The 19,048-nt window shown below is 38.1% G+C and overlaps 1 protein-coding gene across 1 annotated transcript in view; it reads right to left on the bottom strand.

The window, feature by feature from the left end:
• LOC124637190 (protein sidekick-1-like) overlaps nt 1-4,262 on the bottom strand; it is a 90,127-nt gene extending 85,865 nt beyond the window's left edge. Inside the window, exons 1-2 of the mRNA XM_047173550.1 lie at nt 4,254-4,262; nt 4,024-4,180 (exon numbers count right to left, since the gene is read on the bottom strand). Coding sequence (XP_047029506.1) covers nt 4,024-4,180; nt 4,254-4,262 — 166 coding nt within the window. The remainder of the gene's footprint in view (nt 1-4,023; nt 4,181-4,253) is intronic.
• Between the last annotated feature and the right edge of the window lie 14,786 nt (nt 4,263-19,048).

The raw sequence follows: 19,048 nt of genomic DNA, 5'->3' as shown, positions 1-19,048 counted from the left end.
GGCCCCACGTTCGCCTCCCAAAAATCCGGGACTCTATAGTCCCGAGGTCTGGAAGAGACATACATATAATAATAGTGTCACCATTTCATTAAAGTTGTCTCAAAAGGGCTTCAGCGCGTTGGCTTCGGCCCCACGTTCGCCTCCCAAAAATCCGGGACTCTATAGTCCCGAGGTCTGGTAGAGACATACAAGAATAAAATAATAATAAAGTATCCTCACCCTTCAGCCGCTCATGTACCTGTTGCCCCCTTGTTGCGATTTAGCGACTGATTCCCGGGGGCCCAGTAAGTGAGTTGGCGAGTCTCCACCTGCCATTTTTACGTGTATTTATTACATTGTTATCGGCAGGTGCCATAGTTCCCGTAGTTTCCCCATTCCTAGTCCACTAGCATCCCATCACAATAGCCCAAGTAGTTTTCATCCATAGTTAGCAATAGTTTAGCACAGAACCGGGGATTGTCCTTGGGTACATTTCTATAGTGTATACAGGGATAATCGTCGGTTTTGTGTCACCATTTCATTAAAGTTGTCTCAAAAGGGCTTCAGCGTGTTGGCTTCGGCCCCACGTTCGCCTCCCAAAAATCCGGGACTCTATAATCCCGAGGTCTGGTAGAGACATACAAGATAATAATAATAAATTTTATTTATTCAGATAACTGAGATCCATACAGTAGTTAGGTACACAAACAATATAATTATAATTAATACACAATAGTAAGCAGGGACTTAGTCTTCTGCACTAATTTCCACATAAGCGGGCAGTCGTGTCTACTGGCTATAGCACTCAAGATGCTGTGGCGACTTCCACGAGTCCGACTGATGAAGGATGCGGTCTTTTTACGCCATATTGCTGCAAAGCCATCTGTGTGCGCAACAGCAAACTAATAATAATAAAAGATAAAAGACTAAGATAAAACTAATAAAAGACCGTCAACAGCTCAAATCTTTGAACCATGTAAAAAAAATACTTACAAACATCTTAATTGTTAACCTCCTCCTTTTGGTAAGTCGGTTAAATCATATCATTATCTTCAATTTGAGTAAGATGGAGTTCAATCTTAATGGTATTCATATAGAGCTGCGTGCGGTTTTTCCATCTCGCAAATTGTTCGCTGTCACCGCGTCGGTTGCGCCGCGCCACATGATTTTCTAAGCAGAAAGCTAATGTTGGTCACATTTCCTATACGTTTTGTTTTCCAAATATTCATTATTTTTTACCTGCTGATATACTGTAGCATACAACTGTAGTATCCCTGCAATCGGCCATTTTGTTCAAACGCGCGGAATTTAGGAAATGCTCATACTATTTTATATTGGCATCGCATTGTCAAGTTGCTTGAATTGATTGGATTGTTTTTTTGAATTGCCAATTTTGGGAATGTGTATATTATATGGCTAGTATACTAAATAATAAAATGAAATTAACAAAATACTGTGATAATTATGTATTTTATATTGAAATAACTACTACATAATTACTGCATTATTTAAAATAGTCATAATATTGTCGAACCATGAATTTACACTCAATTTAAACTATGTGGGTATAAAATAGCAAACTGTTTCAAAGTATATCACAAATTCATACAGCATTCCTAAAATAATACGAATATGTAACAGTAACTCGGTCTATTTTAAATCTCTCAAAATAGTTAAGTAAGAACAACATTTGCTTTAGTTGAATATTCTAGAAGGAATACATTCCGAGAATAAACTTAAAACAGTCGTACAATTTCCACAATTTAGCTCATAAAAATATCCAAGTGTGCGGTTATTTTATTCCCGTGGGAAGGGTAGAAATGAAATTAAAATTATTATTTTTATTGCAGTTATATCCTGTATTAAGTTTTCTTCATTCAAGGAAAACTTGAGAAAATATACTCCTATTGACAGCATTTTATGTTATGCCTTTCATATCTATTTTTGTCTATACCTTTTAACTCTTGTGTTAGTAAATAAGTATTTAGCTTTTGAAGTAGTCCTAGGCTTTCTATATATAGTTTTATATTTCATGTTTACGGAATTATAGAACTTGCTTCTCACGAATATTTTCAGGAATATTGGAACAAATTCTGTGTACAAACAAACGTGTTCACGACTCACTGAAATCTGATATCTACCTATGTATTTTCCTCGGTATTCTAATCTCGCTAAAGATTTCATTTCGCTCAATCCGGCCGCCGGCGCCGGTGCAAAATATCGCGTTACTGGAGCGGCGGCCATTTTGTTTTTATCGTCTAATTAGTGCTCAAGGAGATTTTTTATTTTATTTTTAGAAGGAATGTTATTTCTATTAAATCAGAAATTTAAACGAAATGTTTCTCGAGGATTTCAATAAGGAAGTAGAAATAGGAATAGTTTAAATGTTAATTAAGACAGTCGATTCAGCAAAAGGTGCTGACTATACGGTAGCATACCGAAAATGTGAGTGTAGGAACGTTCTATTGTAGAAAAATATAAAGTATTCGTTTTTGTATCGTCGCGTATAGTGCGCACTTTATTTCCTTTGTTTCCAATTCCGCAGTTTCGTATAAAAAATGTTTCCTGCAGCCCGAAATCGGTGTAGCTCGTAGTTACCATATTCTCAATAAAAAATCAGTGTGCAGGTTTTACACGATTCATTCCATTCGATTGGCGAGGAATGAAGGAGGAGCGGTATCGAGATCCGTGGGACGCTCGCTCGCTGATCCGCTCCGGTTGATATCGCTCTGTGTCAAGGAATATTTTTTGCTTCTGATCGTCGTTTATTATTGATATATATCGCACGTGATTTGTTGAGTCACGTGAATCATTCCTCGATATATTGTGAGTGATTTTGATTTGAATTCAACGTGTTCCAGGTTTTCTACTATGGTTCGGTTTTGGCATACCTAATAATATATAGGCAACCCGCCTATAATATATTAAAAAGATATTTTATTCATAACCATCCGAATAATATTTATTCAATATTTTATTTACCTACGCAGATAGTAAATAGATACATTATAATAATAGGTATTTTTTAGAGTGAGCTCTAAACACACACTAACACATTATTTCGAGAGAACCCAATTAAATAGTAATATAATTCTACGCCGTTCCTCTAAGCTAAATTCAGTGGCAGTCACATATATATTTAACCGTTTTATTCTCACATTATACCGTAGCACTTTATCTCCAGCACCCATGAAAAATAAATCTCAGCGCAACAGTCTCTTCATACGTATACGTTCCATCCGTTAGGAGTCAGTAAAACTTGATATTGTATTAAATTGTAAATGTTCACTATCACAGGTTAGTTTTATCACGCTGCATAATTAAATGCGTCGTAATATCACCTCGGCGTGGTCGTGCTTCATATTTATACTAAGAAACTGCGGAGTGTTCGCGCCCCTCACTAAGTTAGTAACGCGCTCCGGTTACTCGCGTTTTATGTTAAGCCTGTGCTCCGGCGCGGATCCAGCATTTCCCATCTCATTCACAACGCGCAATAGAACGTGTTTTTTGTGATATTTCCATTCTGGATAGTGGGGTCTTTGTTTTATTTCCCGAATAGAATAAGTTATGGCCGGGGTTTAAGGGAATATTTTAGCGAGATTCTCGGCGAATATCGCAAGTTTCTTCATCTGTTGAATTTCCAGCTATTTTTGTTAAAACTTTCAAGAATTCAAATACGCATTAAACAAGAGCTCAAACTTATCACTTAAGTTTTCTTATCTTCTTGAAAAATAAATTGCTTGATAAGTAATTAAGATTTAACTGTCTATTCATTAGAGATAAAGGTTCTGCTGACAAAACTTTACGAATTATCAGGTCAGATATTATTAGAAAGAATGATAGGTAAAGTTTTGAACGTAACGACATATAAAATGTCAACTTAACGTAGGTTTAATTTGTCCGATGGGTCACATTCAGTTCTGTTTGAAGAGGGCGAAATTGTCTTTTTTAGCTGACAGCCGCACGTCTCGAGCATTTTTCACGAATGCTTCGGATTCATTTGAAGTCCTTGCGCACTCTAGAAGATTCTGTTACGTGACTTACCTCCGCCAGGTATGGAGGCAGTAGTGGCGACGCAGAAGCAGTGCAGCAGCAGCGAGAGCAGCATGTTCGTTGTCATGGTAACGCGGACGCTGCTCATGGTGGACTCATGGTCGCCGGCTCCCGACTGGCGCCCGCTCATTTCGTCTTCATCTTCATCCTGGGGTGTGATCTTACATCACTGGGGAGTCTATAACAAACAGAGATATCATATTAGATTGATGTTAACATACCCAATGCATTTTGGCCCTAAGGCTAAACTGACGCTTTATAATATGAAGGCCTATAGGTCAGAACTTAGCCACATTTTTAATTATAGCATTAACAGTAGGTAGCGTAAAATAATTTTAATTCCAACAACAATCCTTTATTCCGTCCTTTGTAGTTCTTTTACACAGTCCGTCTACATTTCTGTATTCTAACTCTCCCCTGCTACGGGTCTGCTGGAAGAGACTTCATTCGAAATAAGCATTACCTTTGTACTATTTATATAACTTATATACTTATACTTAATTCTTTCATGTGTTCACTGTGTACATAAATGGTTAAATAAATAAACAAATCAAACTATGCACAATATTTAAAGCCTAGAGAAACGAAGCAATAGATCTCACAGATGTAGCGATCAAGTCATGAAGTGTAGTTAGCTCGGTTGTATAGTTGTCTGTCCGTCTGTGTCGGTGTGTGTCTAACCGCATTGATATTTCAACTGGCTGATGTCTAACCTGGTTTAATGGATGACACGTACGGACATTCCTTTGTCGACGCTCGTCATGTATTTATGCATAAATTGTGTTTGACCGAGTGTTTCTCGGCCTGAGAGCTCTTGTCAGTTGATGGCTATTTAGATCAGCTTTTTAGGCTGTTAGTTGTATTCATTCTTCGAGTACCGACTGACCAATTACCACTGATTTATTAATATTTTATATATGGAAAACAATCTTCAAAAAAATGTCAAGAGGTTTGTGATTTAGTGTGACATGACGGAAAAAGGGTTATGCGTGTTAAAAATGCTGCAATATATGTTAATAAGTACAGGGATGACTTGTTTACATAAATAAATGAATTAAGTTTCATTATATAGGTACATCAGTTTATATTCACTCCCTTCAGTACATGAACATTTCTCAATGTTATCACAACCTTTCTTCAGAAACCTTCTCCCAGAAGACCAAACTAAAATAAACCTCGATTGGCCTCACTCGGTCTATAGAAACTCTAACTTTGCTTTTGTTCGACTCACGACGTTGCACTGCCACCTATCAATACTACATAAAATTTTATATCAGCACTGACTTGAAAGGAAGCAGAAAAATCTACATTTTCTCGAACTAGGACGTGTAGGAAAATAAATGCTGCAGAGCTGTGCGCAGTTATATAATTAAAGTAGCACTGATTTGGCACCAGATACAGCCATGCCAAAACTTTTTAGAAGATACGAACACGAGTGTTTGTGCCACCAACTAGTTCTAGAGTTTAACGACCCCACTAAATTATTTGATATTCTCAAGCTTTATAAATAAACATTTTGCCTCGATTTAGAATGACGTATTTAAATAAATGAATGCAAATAGTAAATGGATTCCTGTTTTACTAAGTATAACTTAGTGTAGATATGTATTTATGCTAGTATACAAGTTCGCAACTAACTGACAGTACACAACTCGCTATAACGTCTGAGCAGTTTACACAAGTTCAGCAAGAAGTTCAACTCTGAAGCATAAATTGTCCATAACATAAGTAAGTCTTGTCCCTCGGCCCAGCAGTCACACCAGCACTTAATGGTTCGATATCTCATTCCTGAATTACCTATTACCAAACCAGCATAATAGGCACTCGGGATAATAGCGGCAACTGCGGCGTCTCGCGTACCTCCAATTTAGTGAAACAAAGTAAAGAGATCAATTAATTAACAGTTCTAATAGATAGGTAGTGGTCTGCTCCAAGATGGATGGCCTCTCACGGAGCCTTTGTGCTGCGAGAGAGGCGTCGGGACTTCTAAACGAAGTTATTCCAAAATTGATGTTGCTCCGCTATTTCTTTAACAAGCTAGCTGCTCGAATATCTCGACGGAGTTTTTGATACGAAAATAAATCGAACTTTAGGAAATAACGAAACGGTAGAATATAAAAGCCGAGTGTATCAAACTTATTCAATTAAACTATTTTTGAAGGAAATTCTTGAATATCATCGTAGACTGCTGACGCCCACAGCGACTTCGCGACTCACAAAAGAACAACAGAAAGACGATCGTAAAACAATGAAACGTCCATCGGTACATTCGCAACAGAACATTACCTGCCCATAACATTATCGGCGCCATAAAGATCCTCGTTGTACCAAATACGTATAGCAAATGCTCGCAATTTACTTTATTGCAGTCTGCGTATCACGGTCAGCGCTCCGTGACCTGTCAGCGCGCGTACTCCAGCCCGTGCCTCGTCCGGGTAGCCCGGGTAGGAGGGGGCGGGACGGGTCAACATAATTTGGTTGTAGATATAGGTTTCGTGAGCTCGTTCCGCGACAATTTTTTTCAAACCAAATTCGGTGCACGAGATCTCTATTTGTCAAACATGCCCCGGGGGGCGCGTAGTGCCTCGAGTGTCGCCATCGCGCCATGTAAACGAGGCCTGCGCGGTGCTGTGACGTCGCCATCAATTCCGGAGACGTTACGCGTAATAACATTATATCGTCCGCTTAATTTTCAGAGCTTATTTAAGTTGGGTTTAAGCACTCGTCGAGATAATTCCTGTTTAAAGTGTCGCTCACGTATCATGTCAACATTTTCACACGTACTGTAATTTATCGCTTTGAATAATACTTTCTAAGAAAGTTTGAATGTGCAAAAGTCACTTTGAGAGTATTTTGCGGCTTTATAAATTAAGAAAACATATATAATTGTTTTCAGATAGTACCTACAAAGTTTCATGATCTGCCTAGCCTTTTTCCAACTATTTTGGGGTTGACTTCCAGTGTAACTGGATGCGGCTGAGTAGTGTTGTACATAGAGTGACTGCCTATCTGACCACCACAACCCAGATAGTGAGTGACCCCAGAGAGTACCTGGACCATCCAATAGCCATAACGACCGCGGAAGATGTTATCGTGCCTGTAGAAACACGAAATAACTCGTTATGACAAGATGGACACCCATTCATGGAGCTGCCGTACCAAACGTTGCTTAACTTCTTGATCGATCGATCCGGACGGATGTGACTTAGCAACGAGCTCATCCTACGAAGTATCTACAAGGTTTATGCAGAAAAATTATGTATTTTCCTTAGCAGTGGAATGAAATGAAACCTTAATAAAAATAATATCTTCTTGTATCTCTTCGTGTACAAAGACTCATAATTTCAACGTCGAAATAAAAACGCGTTCTATAAAAATAATTTGTAACAAAACTTAGACGACGTCGGTTCCTCGCGGAATTTAAAAACACTGACATTACTTCTAGAAACTTGTGTAAGAAGGAAATACACGGTTTCATCTGTTGAACAATTTGTTTCGCGACGCCGACGGACGGTTTTTATCCGTCACTCGCAACACTAATTAGTAAATGAATGTTTTAGTGCAAAGAGTTTAAACCAAAGTGTTCCTACGCTAAGTTTCATTAGTACAAGTATCGTTAAAAGTCGTTGACCTTGCTCATCCCAGTTGATTACTTGTAACTTGTAACGTTAGGGTTATATTACAAACACTCAAAATGGTGGACGTGTAATTTTGGAGATGGCTCAAATATAGCCCTGTCCGAAATAGATGCTAGAAAATAAACTTTGTAATTTTCTGATTTGTCTACAAATTGCAAAACTTTAAAAAAAACCATTTTAGGCCAAATTATATTTATGTTAGTGAGAATTGCTGTCAATCTTACTTTACTTTTACTTTAATTACATAAAAGCTATTAAAGTTATTCTTGCAACATATTCTATAAAACGAAATAGCTATTTAACATGATCAGTGTGATGGTATTCCATTCAATGTAATGTCATTGAGTATTAATTTCCGACATAAGTTGATTATCGAGAGGATACACGTCTTAAAAGCTTTTACGAGCGCCCTGGAATTCCCGTTGACTTAGTATAACGGCATTAATATGTCAAACTTCAAAGCCGGCGGCGCCGCACTCCTTTGTCGCAGCCGAATAATTAACATAGTTTACGATCAATTTCGAATTCATCTATAACGCACACATGCTCATCCCGTTCCAACCGAACACTGTGTCTGCTATTGTGAACACTCAGTTCAAGAGAATAGAACATTAAAAGTCTCATATAATTATAATTTTTATTTTATTTCAACTTAACAAAACAATGTTTTAACAAAAAGTTTTAATGAATTAGTCTCGTAATGTGAGCCTAACTCAGTATAATATTTATGAGACATTTCCCACCTCATAATGCGAACGTATAATTTAAAATTATATTAAAATATTTTTAGGACTTTAGGTGAACCTTGAAATAACTTTCGTGACATCCTTCTCGCTGCATATTAATAGGAACAGTTTAAGAGAATACTGATTATATTCAGTTAAATCGATAGCTAAATGGTAGGCTAGCTAGAGAAACAATGAAACAATCAGGTAATATAGAAGTGAGCAATGCTTCTGAAACTAATAGCATAATAGTGTAGCATGGTGAGTTGATGACCGGCGGGCAGCACCGCGATGACCTCCTCAATCCCTGCCTAATCCCGTCCAGATTACAATCCGACCGGCCTATTTGTACATTAAGTGGGCCTCCCCCATTAGTTTGAAGAGGTTCGTGATTAAATCGATCCGTGACTGAGTTTGGCACTAATCTGACGATAAATTTATTCTGCGTATAAACTTGTTGCAAACACGTATAAATTGTTTCAAGTATTATGCGGAGATGTCGTCTGCTTGAATTAGTTTTATGTGAGCACAATGGGGTGATTATGAATGTGCAGCTGGATAAAATGTGTTTTTTACTTCGTGGGTTATTTGTTACAAAAGCAATTAGCTAAAACTAGTTGGCTGTGAAACATAAAAGCTTTATTTTATGTATGTAGCACTACTTTATTTTGAATTAAATTAACGTTATGATTATAATGAGTTATTGTTATTTGATAATTCTGAAACGAAGATCTAAAATTGGTATTTTATTATGTGACAGGGTTGGAACAATTACAAACACCAATTTTTATTTTAGACATGAAGTAAATCACTGATTAAATGCAGTATTTCTTTTAATACGCGTCAATGCACCTCATGGTGCATCAAATCTCGTTTGTACAGCAGTAGATATTAAACACAGGTTGCCATGTTTTGCAGCTGTGCCGGCGTCACCTCGCCCAATGTGGCGAGTCAAATCACATTGCGAAGCTTAATATCCCGACACGGTTGCGCGCAGTCGGACGCGTGCCAAAGCCAGATTATTGTTAGTCGCCACTGGGTCTTTGCACCAATCGCCACTTGGCACCAGCCCCGCACACGACTGTTCTTTATTTTCATCTGTCAACACGAATTTATAAAGCTCCTAACTGTAATCACGAATTCGTTTTAGGTATTTAGGTCGCCAAGCAAACGTATTTTTCATTCTGTCATTCCTAAAATAAAAGAATCTCATAGACACTATATAGCATAATAAATAAAGACCCAAAATTTGCTTTTGAGTTGCTAGTCATGTGTAGAAACTCAAAAACATAAATGTCACGTTTTATGATTACAAAGTAATTAAAAGCCGCATCAAACGTGTGAATAAAACCATTAAAGCAACAAGAACACTTCACTTTAGCGGTGTCCTAGCGTTCATTAAAGGGTGGAGTACCTCAAGGCAGCGTAATGGGGCCGCTACTTCTCCCCCTTGTTATCTCATACGATGCCTCCTTTGTGCGACCGTATTGTATACTCCGTTAGTTGTATCTGTCCTGTGTAGCTCCACCTGCAGCGATCGTTAGGGCCACACAGTTACCGCATTGTTTGTATTGTACAATTAGTTTAACTGAACTGTTTTGAGTTTGTAAGTTCAGTGCTACTTCGTCTGTTTCAGTTACAGATTTTGATTTTGCTACAAAGTTGTTTGTTGATCGTGTGTTTTGTTTGCAAGAAGTTTCGTGTAAATGTAAATTTCGGTTTAAATTTGGAATCCCGACCATCAAGAGTTTTTCATCATTGCATTGGCTACTTTATTTTATGTCAGACATCGACTCATACGGGATGATTTTAATCACTCTGAAAATGTATGTTTCTAGAATACCTGTTTTGATAACAATCGGCAGGTGTATGAAGATCGTTAAATGAACGAAGACTGTGGTATTCAAAAGTTTCAATTTTCATACAAGCCGCCACTAGCGGCGCAGTAATAATCCGATCACAATATACGCAGAAATACGGAATAAATCTCACCGCTATCGGATATTCCATCAGCATTTCATACATTTAACATCTGTTTCCATTTCATTGACCGGTGCAAAGAGCATTATTTCCAACCGACGCAGACGGCATTACGGGCATTAACACTGTACAGATAAAATAAATAATTTCCAAGGAGCGATAGAAAAGATGATGTCAATAATTTATTATTTTCGTTTCCTTTTAAAACGATGCCATTAGCGTTCCGCTGAGTGCTCCCCTCTCTTCTCTCCTGCTCCAATATTCGCTTTTAAAGGAAAATTTCTAGAACAACCTCACCGTTACCGTGAGGATGTCTAAATTTTATCTTGCATTAAGTAAATCGGGCTTTTTGCTTATCAAATTTCTCTGGCTGCCCGCAAAGGTAACGTAAATGTATGTTTGATCAAATTTCAAATACTTCCAAGTCTTTCTTTAGTCGCTGCCGTGAGTAATGATGATGAGTGTAGCAATTTTCTCACCGATTTCTTTTAGATATTAAAGCCTCACTGACAAAACAGCTCCAAAGAGTTACAAAATCTTGAGGACAAGTCTGCTCGACACTTTTATATGACTTTGTTAGAAAACGCTTTACGATTTGCTGGCTTCTTGGATCGCGTTCAAAAGCCCATTTTAAATAAAACTGTATTACTTGCAGAACTCTTTGAATGAAGAAGGGGTGCAAAGAAAAGGTTTATAAGAGTGTAAGAATTTGTACAAGCCACTGAAAGGCCTATATCTGTGGTAACTGCATTATCCGATAGACGGTCGGCCGCTGAAAGAGAATCCAAAGTGGCTCTAATGAGACCAACACAAAGGCTATCAAGTTGTAGAGTGAAAAGGTCGCGGTGACGTAACCGCTCTGTAGTGCTTCTTATAAAACGTCGATTACCGTTCAAGCGTTCCCATTGTACTAAACCCTAAAATGGCCCGAGGCTGTCGGTAGTGCGTGGGACCATTATCGCTGGCTCTTTTTGTCCCCTCGTCCCTTTTTTGCTCATGGTCCCGTGTAAGACAGATACGGAATGGGTAATAATTGGAGTTAAAACCTTTTTTGTTGGTGTCGTTTTGGATTTTAATGCGATTTCAGTCCTTTTAACCCCTTTGTTTGATTTAATTTTGCAAGTCATTAGCTTGTATCAATTGTTGTATGTGTACGAACCATTACATTCCTTAGAGTTTCATATAATGTTATCGGGTCTTTTCAAATGATAAAATTATTGAAATTATGAATACTTTTAAGGTTTAATGCGAAATGAATTATTTCTATGAATACGATAATTTAATGCGTCTATTCAGTTAAATTACATAATAACTTTATCTCGGCGCTCATTCACTAGTCGTAAAGTTTGTGATTTTTCTAAATTGAATTTTCATCGATGCTGTTACCAACGTTCTTAGCTTCATTTCGCACAAAATGGAATTTGTTTGATGAAGTTAGGAGAAAAAAATATCGCAAGGCAATCTAAACGAAAACAGAGTTAGAAAAATAAAACGTGATTCGGATCGCACAAAATGTTCTGAAGCAGATAATTCACCGCATTTTATAGCCGAAGCGGAGATTCAAGTGAACTACACAGATATCAGGCATGCTTTATCTAAAAAAAGATCAACAAAACGAATATTTGGAATGTGAGTCCGGGCTTATCTGCTCCGTTTGTAAATGAAGTAAGGCCCGTTGTAAAATAGGATTAAAGAGCTTCAGCTAAATTTAGCTGAAAACCATTTTCCCTCGCGTTTTTATGGGCGAGTTTTGTAAAGAAATATGTGTAAATAGTAGAACTAGGGTGCACCTCATTACTGCGAGGCCTGCGCCTCTGTCGGACGGAGGTGAAATTAATTTACGACTTAATACAACGGTGCTATTGTGCCAGTTCGGTGGAAGTGTGAGACGCCAGCGGACGCTCGAGTGTCGCCTAATGAATCATGAAAACTGTCTCCTCCGTGAAGGGCGAGCACTCGTAAAATGTTTTTCTTGCTAATAAAATGGTAAGCACGCCAGCAATTTGTTAGATTTGATTTTCGAGGTAGATATTTTTCGTTAGAAGCTTTTTTACTTTATAAGACGTACGTACGTAGAAGCAACAATATTTACTCGAGCCGATATTGGAGTTACTTTCTTTAATATATACCTACTCTATTCAATAAACCATTTTGTAAATATGAATACATACCTACTAGCAATAATAACGATGTTTTATTAAATAATAATAATAATAATAAATCATTTATTTCAGACACAGTCCATACTTATTACAATAAATTTGATCAAGGAAAGATAAAAAATTGTCACGAGATTTACAAGAACATACACACAAAAATTAATAATACAGAGTCAACATCAATAAATCAATAAAAGCCGGAATAATTTTTAGAAATGAGGTGAATGACCGTCAAAGACAGTAATTTTCGCATACTTTTTCCTCAGCATTATTTAGTGGTGATACTTATCGCAAATCCCATCGCTTACCACTTGCGCCATAATATCTTTCATCTCGGATAAACAAGTCAGTGAGTCTGGGAATTTCTCAAAGCCTCCTGTTAAATAAAGTTTAGAGGCTTCGCAACGTTAGGGCGGTGGGTTTGCATTTAATTTTTCGGCTTAACGCTACCCATCAAAAGAGACGTAATGCCTCATTTAGTATTATGAATTTTTGACACAATGAAGACGATTGCGAAATAAGTGTTCCGCTTCAAACTCCAATTTAAAATTTAGATGAAGTTCCATTCTCTGTAATGGTGTTGATTACATCGCTAATTTTGTTGAATTAAACTAGAACAAGTAACATTCAACTGTGGGTATTGTTTGTTTTTTTTAACAGATTTCAATCTAACTTCTTCCTGTAGAGGTTGATAAATAGATTCAACTTGTAGTTTAGACGTAAAAACGGAACTGTATCTAGCTTACATTGGTCTATCTTCTTCCGAATATTTGTGATTCATATAGCATCGATCAACTAATGTTCATTGGTAATTAGCAAACACACCAGTGATGTGAGGTCAACCGCGTCTGTAGTGATGGGAATCATATCGATGTGACCACTATTCTGATGATGTATTTAATCATCAGACCATAGTACTGGTCCATCATTCAGCGGGAACTGTGCTTTTATGACCTATAGTTCGGCCATTCAGAGAATGCGTTCCTGACACGTCGCGATTGAACTGACGACGTAACTACATTCATTGATTATTGATATAATAATGTTGTTTTAATGCTCCTCAATTGTTAAAACGGTAAACAACCAGCAAAAATATTTTTATCGTAACTGCAACGCCATTGCAAAGTTACGTCGTCAGTTCAATCGCGACGTGTCAGGAACGCATTCTCTGAATGGCCGAACTATAAGGATTTTTAGTGAGATATAATTATTAGTGAATTAGATGAATTACATTCACGGTATTTAATTCAGTAACAGCCTTTTGGCTTCCCATCTCCATACATCCTTGATATTTAATCTCTCAGAAAAGTTTAGTGTTTAGTATTTCGTTTCCGTCCCTAGTATCAGTGTTTCAAGCTTAGTGGGGGCGCACACCGCACGACGCGACGCGTGCGGTGCGCGCGGTCGCCGCCCGACTTGTGTAAACGTTAGTGGACGACGGACTTGCGGGGTACACTGCACTGGCATTGTAGGCTGAGGATTACAATGCTAAGTGGCTGATTTACGTTGCTGTTATTAATCAAAGATGTACGGGTATATAAAACATTATGTTGTGAGTCTAATTGAGAACCGAGAGAAGTGTTATTATAATATCAAAACCATACTAACTGGCAATGTCAGGCATATGTGTGTAAAGCTATAACACTGTTCGAACTCCACAAAGCCAGGTCACGCAGTTTGCAAGCTCCTAGGAAAGCGATAGTTAGCGACGTGTTATTACCGAAGCCATATCAAGATGTGGAGCGCCACGTAACGTACACGTGAGTTCTGTTACTCTACGTATAGCCTACTGAGATAAAACATCTTACGATCAAAGTTATGCTGGATACGTGATCCCGATCATTCTCGGAGTAGCCGCACAACTTCGGAATCGCGGTGTTGCGGTGGAAGCCCGTGCAAACTGCTACACGCAGCAACTAGGTCGTCAGTGTGCGCTCGACCTTATGGCAAGGTTTACCTTCTGATATTTGAGTTCTACGCTTACGCGCCTGGATTACACAAACTAAAACTATTAACAAAACATAGCTGTGTATTTGTAGTTCAATACCTGATTTGATTTCGAGGAAATCATATTGAATCTAAAATAGTCAGCTTTGTGTGTGACATTACATCGTTTGATTTGATATCGATTCGAGAACATAATAAGTTATGTAAAAGTAGGTATACGTACGAATATATGAGGGCGTTGTTACCAACTGATTTTATACAAATTACTCATCTAATTTTGGAAGCAACTGAAGCCCATATACATTAGCTGATCATGCGGAGATGTACGGTTCGCTTGACAAAGCCGATCAAACTCCTCAACATTGATTTCATTCGTGGAATACGTTAACATCCTTAAATAATTCAAAAGGGAATGAAGGAATATTTATGCTTCATTTTAAGATGTCCTAAATATTGTGGATGACAGGAAGCGGAAATAACTCCTTATTTTACTTGACACACAATATCCATTCAGGTGTCGCCTTACACCGCATAAACAATATCAGGAGCTCACGGGCGCATCATAATTTAGCCGAGCCACGTGGCCGGAATAGCTGCAGTCACACGACACGCGCGCCACACATACGACACGAGCACGCCACACGTAGGTACACACCGGTGCAGCCAGCGCCGCTGGGGAATATACGACAGGATTCATCGGAAGAATGCAATACCTGGTATTGTAGCGACAACTGTAGCATTGCAGAATCAGTCTGTTATACAAATTATGTTGAGCAAAATATAGGTCCTAACTCAGAACAAAGTAATTTGCTGAATAAAATTCTCATTAACTTTGTCCAATCTATAGAACTAAGAGTAGGAGTACCGCTACTTAAGCCAAGATTGATAGGCTTTAATCACTAGGGTATAAAACTTCAGGAGAAGCCTTAACCCTAAAAAATTCAAAGACTAAATCTGAAATGACGTCGTCTAGAATTTCTTTAGTTATTTTTTATATACCGCATAAATCTAAAATGTGTAATTCATCTCGACGACGTAGCTGTGTAAAAGCGTCGTTCCTAATATTTATTACAAGGCCTCGTATATTTTTCTAATTCAACACAAACGTGACACTACAATCCCGGATAAGAATAGCGTTTGTGGAAGCGCCTTAATTCGGCTTCATATAAAGGTGTGATTTAGTGTCCGGGAACACTATTTATCACCTCAACTCGCAGCGCCGGATAACCGGCGGCAACTCAGAATGGTCCAACTTGAGACAAGAGTTACTGTCCTAATTAAAATGCATGCTACACGGTTCCGTATAAATTATCATATGATTATTTAACTTTTTGTTTTAATGACGGAGAACTCTTTATAGGGTCGTAACTTCACGGGGTTCTAATGGGTTTTGTTTTATGTCACTCTTGGGAGTACCGGACTTTATGGTACCTACTATAACGAAAATAAGTAATAATCGCTGTCCTTTTGCAAGAATTCCAATGTAATAAATCTGTAACATAAATAGCTTCATTGGTCAGTCGGAATTATTCTCAGGCGACTTAGTTAACGATGCCTGCAGGACTGGTTTATATATTATTTTTGGTTTAACTTCGTACAGCGTTGTTACATTTTTCTTGTAATCTTTTTAACAAAACAAATTGAAGACACGGCAAAAGAGGATCCTTATTGAATTGTAATTTGTCGGTGCGGAGGCCGCGGAGCGTGCCGCGACGAACAAATCGTAACGATCACCAAAGGCTCACCTACAATTAAATAAAATAAAAACAATGCGCGCCGCTGTCCCGTGCCGCGAACATTTCTCGTTAAATCGTCACGGTTCATAATCCCGGGTTAACGGGATTGATTGGCAATCTCTTTAAAGGTGTGCACTGCTATTGTAGGCAACAAATTGTTCCGCTCTTCGCGCAACAATAATTGCTTTATTTTGTTCACAGTTAAAAAAATAACAATTGAGTTCAATAATATGAATATCGTTTATTTGTTTCGCGCTATGTTGATGTGTCAGTGATTGAACTCTAGTGTCGTTATTCACCATGTCGGCTTGACGTTCATTCACTGTTATTACATTTAATAGGGAAAAACTTTCATTAGCATGTTACATAAATAATAGGTATAAAAGAGTTAATTTTATGTATTATTTTGGGATCATAGATTTATCTCGTTATTCCGTGTAATTTCTATTAGAGACTGCATGAGCCTATACTTACGAAGTAAGTTTATACTTATTGCAAAATTAACGTTGTCCGCTGCCAAACCATCGCTGTATGTTAATATCAACATATGAATATATGAACACTAGTAAATAGTCAAATTCCCAGAACTAGGTACCTTTATTGCGCATCGGCTTATTTAGTGATGTAGATACTGTAAAATCCTGCTACTAAATTCCAACACGCAACCATCGCATAAATCATCTTACTGGAGTTTCAGGATCCAAATTGATGAAACATTAACTAGCGATTACACTATATTTTTTTTTTCATTTTTCATTCATTTTCATTCATATACTGCTACATGAATGTTATCTAAAAATGTACCGTACACTCCATGTGTGCAGCCTCGGAACCTCGGAGCGGCGCACATCGTGTAGGTACATAAACAAGGCGATCAGTTGCGCGTTTAATTCCGTCGCACAAACAGACGGCGCGAGTATATTTGCCGCGCGCGATATTGCGCCGACAAGCGCGTTTTATCGCGCGATCCCACACAATTTGTCTTCAGGATTCATTCTGTACGATATTGGACCGCGGTTTATCGCATCGCCGAATTTACGTGCCGCCTGTTTATACCAACACCCTTTATATTTATCCGCTTTTATTTCCGATCGATGTTCTAATGGAATGTTCGCAGTTTATTGATTGCAGTAAACGTTTCACTTGCCTCGACATACTTTCAGTTCACGTGGAAGGTATTAAAAAATATAAAAGAAAAAGAAGTAGCATTTTTATTATGTCCGCATAAAAAAAATATCTGCTCGGGTAAGTCACAATGCGCAATATTTTAGGAAAATATGCGAATCGATTGAGTATTGCTGAAGATATTACAAAAACACGATAAACTTCGTGGAATTATTTATCCGATACTTCCGTGAATTTCATATCTGTGTGCCTTCGAGAGAGTGAGCATTAGTTGTATGAAACCGCTCCATATTAATATTTGGATACCTTGCTGTTATTTCATATTTAATCAGAACGTTACGTTAAGATCATGAACTTGCACGTATTTGATTGTATAAAACATAACATTCTCTAAAGTTATAATTTCATGTTAATTTTGTATTCAACCCAGAAATAGTTATGAAGAAGTGAACTAAGTTCGCTAATTGCGGATTAGTTTGTATAAACTGCTTGAAGAACACTTCACAAATAGTATTGTAGAACATCGGCTCATTAGCAGCTAATTAGGAAAGTCACACGTCCGAAGTTAGGGGGCGCCACGCCTTCATCATCTCATTATAAGTTAAGCAAATTAGCACAATAAGCTTCAGCTGCTCACTTACACTAGAAATGTATGTACATACTGAATAATATGCTATTGGCGAACACTCTGTCTCAAATCTGACCGAATTTTGGTTTTTATTATGTTCTGAATCATTTGCGTCAAGTTATTGCTATTTTCAATAAATGTGTTGCAGTGACAAGTCACATAGAAATAGGATAAGTTGTTAATCTGAGTTACTTAAAGAATATCAGTTGCAAAAATTATGATCTTATTAAGTCATTATGTAATTTAAGCAATCAAAGAGTGAATCCGTAATTTATATGATTAAAGTCCCCGTTTTGACGGCAGGCATCGTAAGGAATCCCACACGAGTACTTATCGTATAAACCGGCCTGAGAGCGACGTGTAGTGGCGCACCTGTCACGTCGAGTGTGAGCTACCGGCGCCCGTGTGAGACCGGGTCAAGCCGCTGCTTACCGCGCTTTGTGGATATCATAAACGAAATCTAATTCCCACTTCTTGTCTGTCAGATTAATGAGCATAACTTGCTTTGCTGCATATTACAGTCATTGTAATTATGTTTGCCTGCTGGAGTTAGACAGAAATAATATCGTAGCTTCCCCTTTGAAGAACGCTTACGTTTACAAAATGGCGCTTCTACATTACGTGGTTTAAAAGAGACAGGAAAATGCCCCAGCCCTGCCAATCAACAGCACTGGCTGCGTTAGCACAACCCATATCAAGTACTTGTCATCCCCAGTTACCTCTAACCCGACCTTATACAGAAATTGAATTCGTTCGAGAACATCAAGAACTATATCGTACGCCGCAACACCGCGCGCCGATACAATAACATTACGTAAATAAAATGGTGCACCAATAAGCGAGCCCGCGTACATTATTCGGTGACAAAACCTTACACACTCCTAAATAGTGGGCCATTGATTCGGACCCTGGCAGACCTTAATAAACAGTCCGCTCGCTCCCTTCTAATTAAGCGCCTGATTGTAATTGAAAGGGTCCATTCTCTGATATTTGAACAACAATTCTTGAAAGGGATTAAGACGAGCTTTGCGTGTGGAGGTCTTTTTGTGTGCGCTCGTGTCCCCGGCGCCGACCACTC

The sequence above is a fragment of the Helicoverpa zea genome, chromosome 15 (assembly GCF_022581195.2).
Source record: "Helicoverpa zea isolate HzStark_Cry1AcR chromosome 15, ilHelZeax1.1, whole genome shotgun sequence".
NCBI lineage: Eukaryota > Metazoa > Arthropoda > Insecta > Lepidoptera > Noctuidae > Helicoverpa > Helicoverpa zea.
Note: the sequence above shows the minus strand (reverse complement) of the source record. Positions and strands in the feature narration are given on the sequence as shown.